We start from the raw sequence: 14,992 nt of genomic DNA on the forward strand, positions 1-14,992 counted from the left end.
TGACTGTAAAGGAAAATGTAAAACAATTTCAAATCTTATTTTGATTTTTTCATATGGCCAAATAATGGAAAAAGGTTTGAAAAGGTTTAGGAAAAATATCAAGTTGTAAAAAGATTGAAGGGTTTATGGTAAGCTTTAACATTTTAAATGATTTTTAATGGGTCTTAAAAAGTTTTTAATAAATTAGGATGTTGATTAATTTATTTTCTTATTAAGAATTTCTTTAGGAATAACCCAAAAATGTTGGGGAAAAAGGGAAGGAAAGGGATGGTATAAACTAACAGATACTCCTTCAAATAGTTAAAAGATGTTTTGTAAAGCTTAAAGGATTTACTGGAGATATATTAATAACCTTTTCTAAGATTTTACAACTTAAAATTGGCTAAAAACAAGAAGAAGCTTTGATAATTAACGTGTAGAGAAGGAAAAGGAATGAGTCGCCTCGCATAATTAATAATAATTAACTTGTGAGCTTCATTTAATATAATATTAATATTAAATATTAATATATTACTATATTTCCTGCTGTTTTTTTATAAGTTTTCCCCCTGATATGTATCAACAATTTCCGTATCAGCTGCGAAAATGCCAACTTTCGCACACTCTAAAGCTCTCTCCACTTCACACCTTTGCACCTGTCCGGTATTTATCTTTGTCTTTATGATGGATCCAAAAAGGGGACAGAAGGGGTTAAAAGGGGTGGCCTGGGTCTCATAAGGGATATGTGGGGTTAAGCGAGCTGGTGTGTGTGTGTGTGTGTGTGTTTGTTGGACAAAAGTGTTATTGCACTTGAAACGCGCTGACAAGGGTATTTGACACAAATTCGCGTAGTTTTTCAGTTTTGACACATGTCACTCAAAACCAACACACATACATATATATACACACACACACACGAATGCACAGGTGTCGGTGTTGTTACACTGAGAAAAAAGTCTCTGATGGAAGTATCTTTATTTTTAAGTGTTATAAATCTTTTATCTCGTAAATTATTTATTTTATAAATTCAAAATAAAATATTACTTAAATAAATATAAATATTTACCTTTTTAATGAATAAATTCCAAACATTTTCCATGTATCAAGATGCTTTCTTAGTCTTCTTTTGTAATAATTTATGTTCTAGTAGAAGCTTAAGTTTTGTCTTCTTTCCTTGCAGCATTTTTACATATATTTTCTCGCAGTGTACCCATTGTCATAGTTGTTTTTGTTGCTGGCTGGTTGACAAATTACTTCACTGGGGGTTTCCCCTCGTGTGTCCCCGACTTTAGTCCCCTGGTGTTTATTATTATCCCAGCGGATGGCCTCACATGTCCTCCAGGCCCCCCCCTCACACCCCCCCCTTTCGGACTGAGGCTAATAAATAATAAACAAACCTTGTCCCATACCGACTTCCTTCCCGCCTTCCCCCCACCCTCCCCTCTTTTTTTTTTTTTCTGTTGAGGTTGACAAATGTGTCAGAATGCAAATCCGCAACAATTAAAAGAAAAATCAACACAAAAGAGGCTAAAGGGGGTTGAGGGAGGTGGTCTAAGGGGTTAGAAAATAAGACAAGAATTTTGATTTTTACTTTTTAGGTACCCTTTTGAAGGCGAAAACATATATTATGAACTGAAGTTAAGTTAAAAATGTGTTTTAAGAAATGAAAATACATACAAAATCTCTTAGTTTTCACAACAAATTAGTTCTCCATTTTTAATATATTTGTTTTATTTTAATAAATTTAAGTTAAACAAACAATTAACTCAATTAATATTAATTTTATCATTAAACCAACATCTTTTAAAGGAAGTTTATCCTGCATCAACGTTCTGACTAACTAAATAATACCCTTTCCTAACCTAAGGGTAAGTGAAAAGTGTCGTGCACCACCCACACATCCACACATCCACACCCATTGCCCACTCACCCACTCACCCACTTCAGTGGCACTTGCCACCGCTTTGCCAGCCATTGTCGTTCCACTTTAGAATTATTTGCACAAAATCTTTCAGCGGCAGCAAGGATTTCTCGCTCCTGTGCTCCTTGAGCTTCCGTCGACCAAGTTGCTTCATAATTGTCCTTCCTCTTTCGAGGGGGCCGTGGCTGTGGGTGGTTGGGTAGCCAAGTGGGCGGCCGTGGTGCTGGTGTCGTTGCTTAGCGGTCTTGCAACTTGAACGCCTTTCGTTGCCTCTAACTACGGAGGAAAATAAAAATATATGGTACATAGTACACAGGAAATTTAAAAACATTTTTTAATAGTTAACTTTTTTGTTCCTTAAAAACTTAAAAAACTTGTTTGGAATTTTAGTGTTAATTTAAGTTAAAATTTAATATAAAGTATAGAAAATAGACAAATCTTTAACTGATTGATATTAAAAAGGAAAAATAATTGCATTTAAAAATTCTTTTTAATTATTTAAATTTCTTTTCTTTACCTTTAAATACCATTTACCACTTTTTTCTCTCTGTGTAGAAAGCAAGAAAGCCAAGGAAAATGGAAGTGGAAAGTAAAAATCGTTATTTTCCTGCAGTTTTTTGCTTTCTTTTTTGCTTTATTTCCCTCTCAGTTCTCATTATTATTTACCCTCTTTGGTGACGCCGCTGGGCATTTTTGGTTTATCGTTTTAATTGGCTTGGTTTCTTTGGCAGGGGAGGCCTTTGCAGGAGGGGTTTTCGAGGGAGCATTGGGAGAGGGGGCGTGGGCAGGGAGGCTTGTAGTGCGAAAGGGTGTCATCGATAAGCTCCACGAGTGTGTCAGAGTGTTCGGCTAATGATAAGCACACAGAACTTATTCAAACTGGCAACAATGCCGCACATGCGGAAATCTACTAATTGGGGGCAAATTAGTTACAAAAAGAAAGAGGGTTGCGCTATGAGAGCCATGGGCTGCAAGGTATTTACATTTGTGAAGTATCGAATTTCGGTTCTGTAAATGAACCACAAAATAAAGAGTCTATATTTGTCCATAGAACAATATTTTGTGATCAAAAACAAAAGATTAAAAATATAAGGAAATACATACTGTACATCCCTAAGACTGTAAGACTGTACTTTCTAGTATAGCTAATATCTTTTGGGTTATCATATAGATGAGAGTTACTTTTGGATAAAGCTCTCATGTACTAGCATAATGCTAGAACAACATATTTGTTTTGAAAAGCCTATAAAATAGTTTAATAAAAGGTTCTTTTCAACATTCATTTTATTTCCCTTTTTTATAATTGAACCTTTGTTATTATTTAGAACATCTTAACTTATTTGAATGCCTAACATTTTGTTATTAAAAATATCTCATTATATATTCGTCTAAGCAGTTGTGTTTTAATTGATTTAGATTATCATAAATCGCATACCTATTGATATTGTACTCGTATAATATTATATATATTTTAGATATTGGTTGTCAAAAAAGTCTTGCGGTATTTTCGCTAGTTGGCGCTGAAAGCGCGTAGTTCTTGTTTTATTCGTCGCATCAGGTCATAAATGATACCTTTTAGGAAAGCTCATTTGACGCGTTAACACGAGTTTGATTGATTGTCTTTTCTTTTAAGTCGTTCGTGAGTTATAGAGTCGCAATCATGGAGCAAAATAAAGAGAAAATACGGCATATTTTGCAGTACTACTACGATAAAGGCAAAAATGCCTCTCAAGCCGCCAATAAAATTAGTGCAGTTTATGGACCCGATACAGTTTCCATTTCCACCGCACAACGATGGTATCAACGTTTTCGTTCCGGTGTAGAGGTGGTCGAAGATGCGCCACGCTCCGAGTTTCTTGCCAATAGGGAAGCGAGCTTCTATGAGAGGGGCATTATGAAGTTGGTATGGAACAAAACGGCGCAGATTTGACTTGAATCGCATTATTATAACCAATTTTAAACCGCAAGACTTTTTTGACATAACAGAGCAAAATATCAAAAGATATTTTGAAGATATTTTGAGTATAAGCCATATGTTTTATTATTTTATACATTTTATTAAACAGAAACTACACCTTACCTACCTTAAGTATTAAGGCAATAGTATCCAAAGGCTTAAGCTTCATATATATATTAACATCCATATATTTATTTCTTTATTGTTTTTAATTAACTACAGCTGTTTCTGAGCGCTTTCGCTTGACAAAATAATGAGTTCGATTGCCTTTTTCCAATATTAAAAACTGAGTAATGGGAGTGGAAATGTGTTTTATTATTTAAGTAGTAATTTTGGAATATCAATATTAGTTCAGCACTTAAATTAAAATTAAAATAAATTTGATAAAAATGTATTGAAAAACACTTATAAGCCACTATTATGTTAAGTTTTTTAGACGTTGATTAAAGCTAATACAAAATTTTAAACATTTTATATTAGTTAAGAATATCTTTTGAAGGAGCTTCTGATATAGCTTTATATATTAGGAACATAGAGATATATAAAAAACTAAATGAAATATTTTAAGATAAATAAAAACAAATTTAAAAAAGTCTTCCAGTCTTCTACTCTTACTGACATTAGCTATGTCCTGAGTGCTTGCAATTAATAAATGCCTTGAGTGTCTCCTTAATATCCTTTAGCGGTGACTTCTTCTTTAGTTTTCCACCATTTTCCTTGTGGCCCCAACGGAATTTTCCAGCCGAATCGAATCCGCTGGCTGGCGAATTTGCGAGCGGCTTGGCAATCGAAATCCGCTCATTGGCTGCATCGACTCAAGCGGAACGCGTAGTTTTGGTTGGCTATCTAAGTGTGTGTGTGTGTGAGTGCGATTGCAATAGTGGTTGTGGTTACGCCTCTGTATGCGTGTGTGTGTATGTGTAAGCCGCCCTGTCCAATACAGATGCCTGATTAGAGGAGTTTTGATATAGTAATCGACCGCAGCGTGTAATAATTCCTGCGGTTTCATAATGCCCAACCACACACACACACACACACACACACATACACAGACAATCCTTGGTGGTGCGCAACCGCTGACACCAACACATGTACACCCATGCACCACCCCTTAACCCATGAACCGCACACACTTAACCCCCTTTTTTCGAAGAAACCGCAAAGCGAAGGAGGGTTGCAAAGGCCTACGAAATAATGTGAAAAACCAAAAAAACCAAAAATACCAAAAAAAAAAAGAAACGAAAAACCCAAGGAAGTATTTAGCACCGCCCTATAGGGACATTTTCGGTTTTTTTTTTTTTTTTTGCATTTGCGATGGGCGGGCGGCTGTGCCCCTGTGGTTGCGATTTTTCACTCATTCTTCGGCTTTTCTTGGCCGCAAATGGCAGCCGCAAGATATCGGCCCTCTTTTTCCCGCACACTGTAGCCATCTCTTTCGCGCTGGCTTACCAATTCCTGGTTTGCCACAAAGCCGCGTCTCCAACGCTTTGCTTTTGCTTTTCTTTTTTTTTTGTTTTGTGTGTTCAGCTGAGATGAGAGACTTTTTTTTGAGTTCTTTCCAAGACGAAATTCTTTCGGGGGTTGAAGCAAGAAAAATACAAAGCAAAAAAAAAGCGAAAAAGCGAAATGCAAAGAAAAGCCTGGGAAAAACTCAAGAAGTTCACCCGTCTCTTTCGGGCCCTCTACTTACCTCTCACTCTGGCCTTCGGCTTTTTTTTTTCCAGAGTGCGCCAAAAAATTGAGCGCAATTTTTCTAAGATCCGTGGTGGGTTGCCCTTTTCTCTTGGGAGGGGGGTGGTTGGTTGGTAAGTGGTGAGGTGGGCGATGCGGTAGGTGGTTCTACTCTACTCTGTCCAACTTGAAGACGTCGTTGCGGCCTTTCTGCTTGTGGTGTAGTTGACGTTTTCTGGTTTCGGTTTTCGGTTTTCGGTTTACTCTGCCCTTTGCCCCCCCATCTCTGCTGGCGTCGCTGCCAGCGTCGGCGTCAACGTCAACAGCGCTGCCAAGCGACAACCGCTGCTACTGGTTCTCGCGGTAAATGTTAAGCCAAAAAGAAGGAGAGGCGGCATCCAAGCATCTAGAACAACAACAACAGCCAAGAGAAGAGGGAAAAAAATCAAAGAAAGGACAACAGTCTAACCTCGTTAGGTTGAACATTGAGCTAGAGCAATGAGTAACTGGGTTGGACAGGTTGAATTTCAGCATTTAAGAGTCTTAAATAAACATAAATTGGATATTTTAAAATTATTCTTTCTTAAACTTTAACCGTGCGACCCTTCGTTATATTAGGTAAGTGTAATCTGTCTCAAAGGAGTAACATTCCCTATATATTGGTCATAAAAACCATCACAAAATGCATAAAGCCTATTAGCACCGCTCAGATCTCAGCATAGTCGTTCACTCTGTGGAGTCTCGACTGTATATACCCCCAACAGTTGAGTAAGAAGTCGACATAGACGTTCCCCTGGGGGCGGGGTGATGTTGCAGGGGGTGGCCGGGTGTCTGGAGTGCTTGGGAGGTGAGGTGGTCCTGTTTCTTTTCGCCTGTGATTATGATGAGGCGTCGCCAGCGCTCCTTCGTCCTTCGTCCTCAGTCCTTCGCTTCCTACTCTGGCGACTTCGTGAACGCGCTGCGTGAGACTTCGTTACTGTTGGATGCTGTGGACTCGTTCTATTCCAAAATGTCGAAGGGGGGAGCCCTCAGTTGGCTTCGCTGTCGCGGTTGACGTCGCTGCCGACGTCGGTGGTCGACGTTGCCAACCGCTCGTAGTGGTCGCGTTCATGGTTACCGCAAAAAAATAGTTTAATATCTCCGTGTCGTTTGATTCGATCGCCAGTCTCAGCCCCCGTCTATGTGCCCATGTGCCTGTGCCTCTGCATCTGCATCTGAGTCTGAGTCCCTGCATCTGTGTCTGTGCCAGTGCCAGTGCCGTGACAGTGCTTCTGTGTGCGTTTTCGTGTGTGCTTGTGTGTGTGTGCCGGTGGCTTAACCAAAATTACCACAATTAGAAAGCCCGAAATCGAAAAAGTCTGGCCCGAAATTTAATCATTTTTTTGAAGTGCTTGTGGTGTAATCATAACAAAGAAAGTCAGATTCAAATCCTCAAAGATCCAACTCGATTTGGTGTGCTGGGAGTTACTATAAACAAACTTACATAACTGGAGTAAAAGTAAGTGTTTTGTGAACACGATCGTGCTTAAAATGTGCTTTAGGTGATCAAAAATATATACAACTTCAGGTGCTAGGGGATATTAATAGGTCTTCTTAACTAAAGCATTAGGTGATCAGGAAACTAAAACCAATAAACTGGTTCTTAAACAAACTTAAACTCTTAACAAGATGATCGTTCATAAAAGTTAAAATATAAAAAATGTTTTTAATGATATATTCATTAAATGTGTTCCATCATTAAGCATTATAAGATTTCAATATTGTTTTTCACTTCATTTGCAAGTTGTAAAATATTTTTAATATCTTCCATTAACAGTGTTTTTAAAGGGTTTTTTTATACCACAAGATACTCTTATTATTTAGCTAAATACATATTTTAAATTTGATTTCCCAATGGAACATCTTTCAAATTTAATCACATTTTCAAACTGCATTTTAACCCATTCATTAATCATAAATTCCAAGTCAATTGTTTTGATTTTCTAAGCCGCACAATGCCGCATAAGTGCGCCTTTTTCCCACGGGTTAATTTACATTTGTTGGTCTAATTGTGTGGCTAGCCCCACGACCGACTTGTTTGTTAACCGATTATATAGACCGACTTCGGCGGTAGCCCCTGCCCCGCCCCCTTGTCCTCATCTGTGGCCACACATATGTCGCCACATAGTCGCTTGGCCAGCCCATTTGGTCGGACATCTGCCTTCGGCAGCGGGCAAAAAAATTGCATATAAAATATATATATATATATACTCATATCTATATACATACATATATGTAAATTCACACGTACGCATATGTATTCATTTCAGAGCGGAAGTTGTAAAAAACGCGTATACGCAGCGTATGCATATGTGTATAGATATATATCTTTAGGTCTGATTGTGTTTGTGCAACACTTGCTGCAACATCAAAAAACAAGAAGGAATTGCCAGGGGTTCTAATGAGCCAAACTCTTGAATACTCTTTATGCTGTTTTTTTTACTTTTTAAATGTTTAAAAATATTTGGAATTTATCGGTATTTTTAGCGTGAAATTTTAGAAATCTTTTGTCTTGGTAAATAATGAAATTTCTCTACCTTATCTTTGAAACCAATATGCACCTTTCTTTTATAAATATTTATAAAAATAAAGGTTATGTAATGTTATTTTTTTAGCAATATCAAAATTAAACTAGTTTTTAATTTTGTTTGTTATCCAAAATTGAGAATTCGTTAACTGCTATAACTTTTAGAGTCAGAAAAACGTTCTGTTGAAAGCATCCTGAAAATAGTTCGCGAGGGGAAAAAAAGGAATGAAACGGCAAAGTGAAAACAAAACGCGGCTGTGTCCGGCAACTGGTTTTTATTTAAACAAAAGCGACTGGCTGGGCATTGTTGATTTTTTGGTGGCCAAACACAAGCCGGCAACATCTGGCGCTTTCGATAATTTTTTCCCCGCTTTTCCGCACTTTATTTCGCCATTTGATGGGCATGAAATGGATTTTTTTTTTTGCCCGCCCACACACTGATGCAGTCGTTCATCTTAGTTTGGGCCCAGCCAACGGCTCGAAATTCCTCATTATTGGTTATGATTTTTTAATATTTAATTGGGCTGCACTCGCCGACGTCGGCTTAAATGCAAATTGTGCGCAAAGGTGTGCGGTTCACTGCGATTTCATTCGATTCCCATTCGATTCGATTCGATTCGCTTGGCTTCTGTTTGGTTTCCAGATAGCGATACTATACAGCAACAGTTTCTGTTTCTGTTTCTCATTCTGATTCTGAATCCGAATCTGGATCTGCTTTGTGTCCCCGACCACCCCCGCGGGGGTCAAAGTGCAATAATAATTGAGGTGTTGTCGCTGACGGCAATAAACAAAAAGTGCAGCATACTTATGCGGGCTGCAAACGGAAAAACAAAGAAGGACTACAACAAAAGCCTCGAAATCTGCTGCAAAAATTATCAGTGAATCAGTGTTCCAAAAAACCTTTTCGAAATAAAATATTTGAAATTAAAATATAACCAAGTGAGGCTTTGGAATGTGATTAATATTAGATGTTAGTGAAGGTTTATGATGGTTAAAATTGTAGAAATAAATATAAAATATATAAAAAATAAAATATTCATATTAAATCTTTGGTTTTCCCTTTTTTAAACATAAGTTTGTTTATCGAACTAACTTTCTTAAACGACTGTTAGTCTAGCTAATAATATGATTTGATTTTGTGTTTTTAATTTAAGAATAAAATATATTTCGAAAGAAAAAAGCTAAAATTAGTTAAACATATAGGAAACGCTTTTTTATTTAAATAAAAACATATTTATTTTTAAGAGAATTTATAACAAATTTATAGAGAGTTTCCTTTAAAGAACACCTTGGCCTGGCAGCATCAAAAAAAAAAAAAAGCCTTTGGCCATCCGAATTTCACTCGCAGTCCACATTAATTTTCCAGATTGACCAAATGAGCTGACAATGATCGGATTGAAAGCGTCGACTCTTTGAGGCAGGCATTGAAATCAAACCGAAAACCCACGAAACCCGCCGGCAACTGAATCCACTGAATACTGGCAGCCAAAGAGAGGCCCTGAAATACCTTCTGCCCAGCTAGCAGCTGCAATAATGCACATTTCTGCTGAGGTCAGTTCGACCACCTCAAATCAAATACAGCAACAGCAGCAGCACCAGCAGCAGCAACACCAACAGCAGCAACAGCAACACCAGCAGCAGCAACATCAGTCGTTGCAGCAACACCAACACCAGCAGCAGCAGCAACAACAACAGACAGCTACAACGACCACAACGAAGCGGCGAAATGCTGAGTCTTCCTCCAACAACAACAACAATACAAGCACCACCAATAACAACAATAGCAGCAGCAACAACAATAACAACAACAACAACACCAGCACCACCAACAATAATAACAATAATAATAATGTTAAAACAAAGCCCGTGGACACGAGTCCTTACTTGACCCCCGAGAATCTCATCGAGCGCACCGTCGACGTCCTGCTCGCCGAACATCCTGGCGAGCTGGTCAAGACGGGGTCACCGCATGTGGTGAGTAAAACTATCAAGGTTTTAAGCTACAAAAACTGAATAATCAGATATAGAGTGAGATTTTGTTGTTTTGGAAGTATTGATAGGCGGCAAACTTTTATTTTATTTTCGTCAAAAAGGGGTAAGAATAGCTTTCGAAGTACAAAATCCATAGCTATTTAGAGTCTTACTTCCGAAGATCTAAACAATCGGTTAAAAACCATATAACTTTGGCTTTTTCAGTTAAATAGGGATTATATTTGAATTTAGTAAAATAGGTAAGAAAGGGTTATGAAATCTAGTGACTTCCTATATCTTAAGAAAGAACTATTTTATTTTTTCATTTAATAAGAAAAATCCTGATTTTAATTTGGCTAAGAAGGAGCAAGAACTAAGTCTAAGGCATTCTTTTTATGGTTATATAAAAAGATATGATGTATGATGATGTACACTGATGGAAAAAATAATAGAAACGAATTTTGAATTTGGGTTTAAACACGTATTTTTAATAAGGAACGTGGTGATGAGTGGATATTTTAATTTTTTTTTGATTTATATACATCTATCTTAGATACTAAAAAACAAAAATGCATTTAACTTTATTCATTTAGCTAAAAAAATATATTTAAGTCAAATTTTATGTTTTTGACTTGGAAATAAAAATAGAAACGAAGTGACTTATCATCAACCAAATTGACTAGCTTAGCAAAATTAACCATGAAATGTTTTCAGGTTAAATATATTGTTGCATTACCATGATTTTTCAAAAATTCCGGGACACCTACGAGGCATAGACTCCACAGGATTGGAGCATATTGCTGGCTTAATGGAGTACCACTCCTCCGGGACTTTCTCCCACAAATGTTTCTTATTTTTTGGCCTAAAATCACTTAAACGTTTTTTAAGAATTCTCCTCAAATGCTCAATAGGGTTTAAGTCGGATGACTAAGCTGACCAATCCATAACGCCAACTTTATTGTCCAGGATCCCCTTTTTAGCAAGCTACGATGTGTCTTTGGGATCGTTATCCTTAATAATATCCCACTTCAAAGGCATTTCATCTTCGGCATATGTTAACATAACGTCCATCATGATGTTTAAATTGTCTGTAGCTCAGATATTGTCCTGCATCCAATATAGTGGACCAACACCTGAAGCAGAGGAACATCCCCATAGCATTCTATTGCTATGTTGATCTAACATGAAACCCATTTCACAGTTAAATGATGTTGATTTTTGATTTTTATTTATTTAAGGTTAACAATTGGGTAAAACTAAAAGCTTACACAGGGCTAGGAACAATAGCAGTTTAGGCATAATGCTAGCGGCTAAATTTAGTTTATAGCTTGGTTAATACTAACGAAAAACGATTTTCTTATAGATTATTTATTAATATATAGATTTCTTTTAATTATTATATACAGTGGATCCAAGCTTATATCGTGCAAGAAAAAATCGAATTTTTAATTTGATAGTGCTACTAAACGCAGTAATGTTAAGAATGTCGCATATTATTAAAATAATAACAAAAGTTTTCACTAATTTAAAAAACAAAAGAATTTTTCATACAAAAACTAAAAAACAGGGCAACTCCGACGCACAAGCTTATTTCGTGCAAGCACTTTAACGGTTAATAACTCTAAACTAGGACTTTTATATCCATTTTTTTTCTTAATACTAGTAAAAATATTTTAACAAAAGCATATTTATAAGTTTTCGAGGCTGGGGGTACCCAAAAATTACGGATTAACGAGGATTTTCAAACTATAGCGCCACGAACAACTATTGAGCAAAGCGAATTAGTCCTTAAACATTTTAAGTATGGGAAAACCCAGGAAATGGTTGTCTCAAGCCCTAGTACAGACATATTTTCCGTGAAGACAGCCAGAACAAAATGTATTAAAATATTAAATATTATATTATATAAGGAAGGAAACATTTTTTTTTAAATAAATTGATATGTGGTGATCAAATACTGTGATTTTAGGAATACTTGAAAAATCCTTAACAAAAAATCTTTTAGAAATTCTTTACATAGAGAAAGGAATATATTTATTAATAATGCTTAAAAACATAAATTGAAATAACAATCTATATAAAAATGAATCTAACCATGCATGTCCGCTATAGACGCCTTGTCCGATTTTTATTAAATTTGTTTTACGTTTTTAAGGGGGCTCCGGGCTTGTTTAGAAATCATAAACGAGGAAAATTCGCAAAAATTTAAAATTAGTAAAAAGTTGGCAGCTTTGATCAGTTATAGTTGGCAGCTCTGCCTCTTAACAGCTGATAGAGTATGTGGCAACTCTCTAGAAATTAAGCTGGCAGCCCTTTCTTAAACAGTTAGATTTGAGATTTTGTTTACTTTTTTGTTGAGATTATTTTTAATGTGATTTACTTAAGAATTTATCTAAATTGTGAAATTTATGTCATTTTTATATACAGATATAGATACTGCGGGTGCTCCTTCTCATTGAAAGGCAAGGTGCGATAGTATTTTCTAAATACTAAATAGGATCAGCTTATTATAATTTTATTTTGTTACTTTTTAATATAATACCAATAAGTTTGGTTACTAAAGTGTAGAAAACTCTTTTCTTTAAGCTGCCAAGAAAAATGTTTTATACTTACTGCAAGACTACATTAATTACTCTGTGAAATAGCTAAATCTCAAACCTATTAATAAGCTATAGGAAACTATTAATAAATCTAAAAAATCTTCACAGGTCTGCACCACATTGCCCACACACTGGCGCTCGAATAAAACCCTACCGATCGCCTTCAAGGTCCTGGCCTTGGGCGAGGTCATGGATGGCACCATAGTCACCATCAGAGCCGGAAACGATGAGAACTTCTGCGGGGAACTGAGGAACTGTACGGCCGTGATGAAGAATCAGGTGGCCAAGTTCAACGATCTGCGGTTTGTGGGCCGGAGCGGAAGGGGTGAGTACTCAAGGAGTATCTAAAATCTGTAAAGCCTTACAGGGAAAGATGGAAAATATTCCTGTTTTACGATAATCTCACTGCTATTATTCCGCCCTTAGCTGTTTAGAAGACTGTAAATAATATTAAAAACAGATTGAAAGAAGCCTTGTTGGGATCATTTATCTTTTTTTTTCACTTTTGGTCATTACCATTTGGCGTATCATTCGCGTTGATTGCTTGCTTCCTGTTCCCTGCATATATTGTCACACCCAAAAGAAGGACACCCCATGTGCCCAGAAGGAGAACCAGAAAAACACCAAAAAATACACACACAATCACTTGCCCATATAAGGGACACATCAAAAGCCGCTGACAAACTTTTGTAGCCAGCTTCCGGGCGCTTGGTTCTTGGTCTTTGGTCCTTGGTCCTTGGGCCTTGGTCCTTTTGGCGTGGCATCAACAAATAAGATAAGTAGTCTGTAGTTAATTTTTATATGTCTATTGGGGACATCCAGGGGCGTCGCATGAGAGGGGGCGGTGGTTGCCAGACGGCAGACAGTCTTGACAGTTGTCAATTTTGCTTGAGATTTTTTCTCGCCGCCGTTATTGCTGTTCATTTCGTCAATTTATCACGAACGCAATTTAAAAATCAAATCGAGGGTGACAGACAACATACTGTGATAGAATTTCCCTTCGCCGTCATTTTTCCTATTTTCTCTTCGTTTACCATTTCTTTTTTTTTTTTTTTTTTGTATTTTTTGTTGGCAAATTAAATCAGCGTAACTGTTTATTCAAAGCCCCGGCAACTTTTACTTTCGCCCAAGTTATCTTTCTTGGGGATTTTTCAGGGCATGTCTAAGTGCGCGCTTTGCCGCGGCATTTGACAATTTGCTCATTAAGTTTGTCTGACCCCTCGAAAAAAGCAGCGCGATTGGCGGCGGGCGGTGGAGGGCTAAGGTCTTCGGGGCACCCTCATCAGCTAACGTCTTTCAGCCAACCATCCAACCATCCATCCATCCATTCAGCCGTTCATCCATTTCGGCCAGCCTCTTGTTTGACATTTTTAAACGTTTCAAGTGGCAAATAATTCCTTGGGATTTACTTTGGCAAATCTTTTTTAAACATTTGATTATTCCAAGGCCCTTTTCCCTACTAATTATCGCCAGGAAAAAGTAGAAAATGTCCATGGAAAAAACTGCAAATCAGAAAAAAAAAAAGGGCGTGACAATTGCCAAAGGGCAGCATCAAATGTTTTACAAATGGATTTAAATTATTTAACCCGAAACGGGAACCCTTTTGCTGTTTTTTTTTTTTTTTTTTTTTCGTATATTTTTCTTTTTTGGATTCCCGAACCCTTCTCGTTTTAATGCGCTACAAAGGGATTACGTGGGTGGAAGTCTCGCTTCGTATTATTTGCTTAATTTCAATTAGCAAACAAATGCAAATCCCTTGTACTAGGGAAAAGTAATGCAAAGCCTGCAATTGTAATTGTTGTCCGTTGTATTTGCTACAACTAATGCCACTTGCAGTTGTCAAGGCTGCAGACGCTCCAGCGCCCTTCGGTATGCAGCGAATTTATGAGGGCCGCTAAGGGCAGCCGTGGGTGGGGCGTGGGCATGGGGTGTGCGTTGGGTTTTCAAATGGGGGTGGCATGTCGCTCTATTGATAGTCCTGTAAAAGAGCCTTTCATTATCGCAATTGCAAGGGATCACCGGCCATCGTGGCCGTGTTGGGGAAGCTTAAAGGGATTTTGAAACGAAGAAGGTAGGTAAGGCTATGAAGTTTATTAAAAAGGAACCCTTGGGTTTAACCTAATGTGAGAGAAAGTAGATTTTCTCTCATTCTTTACCATGGGTTTTAACCATCTTCCGACTTAGTATATCATTTTGTCATAGAAACTATTTCCCACCTTAGTAATACAGTTTAATACATTGATTTATCTAGAAATACCACTGTATTTTAGTGGTAATCCTCGCCGGTTCTTAGCTAAAAACCAATTCATTTTTTCGCCTGCCTGAAG

General features: G+C 37.2%; 1 protein-coding gene across 1 annotated transcript in view; it reads left to right on the forward strand.

Annotated features, from left to right (window-relative positions):
- The first annotated feature begins 6,641 nt into the window (after window positions 1-6,641).
- Window positions 6,642-14,992, forward strand: part of LOC108109716 (myosin-G heavy chain) — a 33,259-nt gene continuing 24,908 nt past the window's right edge. The window contains exons 1-3 of the mRNA XM_017218348.2: window positions 6,642-7,026; window positions 9,461-10,068; window positions 12,774-12,990. Of these exons, the coding sequence (XP_017073837.1) occupies window positions 9,628-10,068; window positions 12,774-12,990 (658 nt within the window). The 5' untranslated portion in view covers window positions 6,642-7,026; window positions 9,461-9,627. The remainder of the gene's footprint in view (window positions 7,027-9,460; window positions 10,069-12,773; window positions 12,991-14,992) is intronic.

The sequence above is a fragment of the Drosophila eugracilis genome, unplaced genomic scaffold (assembly GCF_018153835.1).
Source record: "Drosophila eugracilis isolate 14026-0451.02 unplaced genomic scaffold, ASM1815383v1 contig_649, whole genome shotgun sequence".
Taxonomy (NCBI): domain Eukaryota; kingdom Metazoa; phylum Arthropoda; class Insecta; order Diptera; family Drosophilidae; genus Drosophila; species Drosophila eugracilis.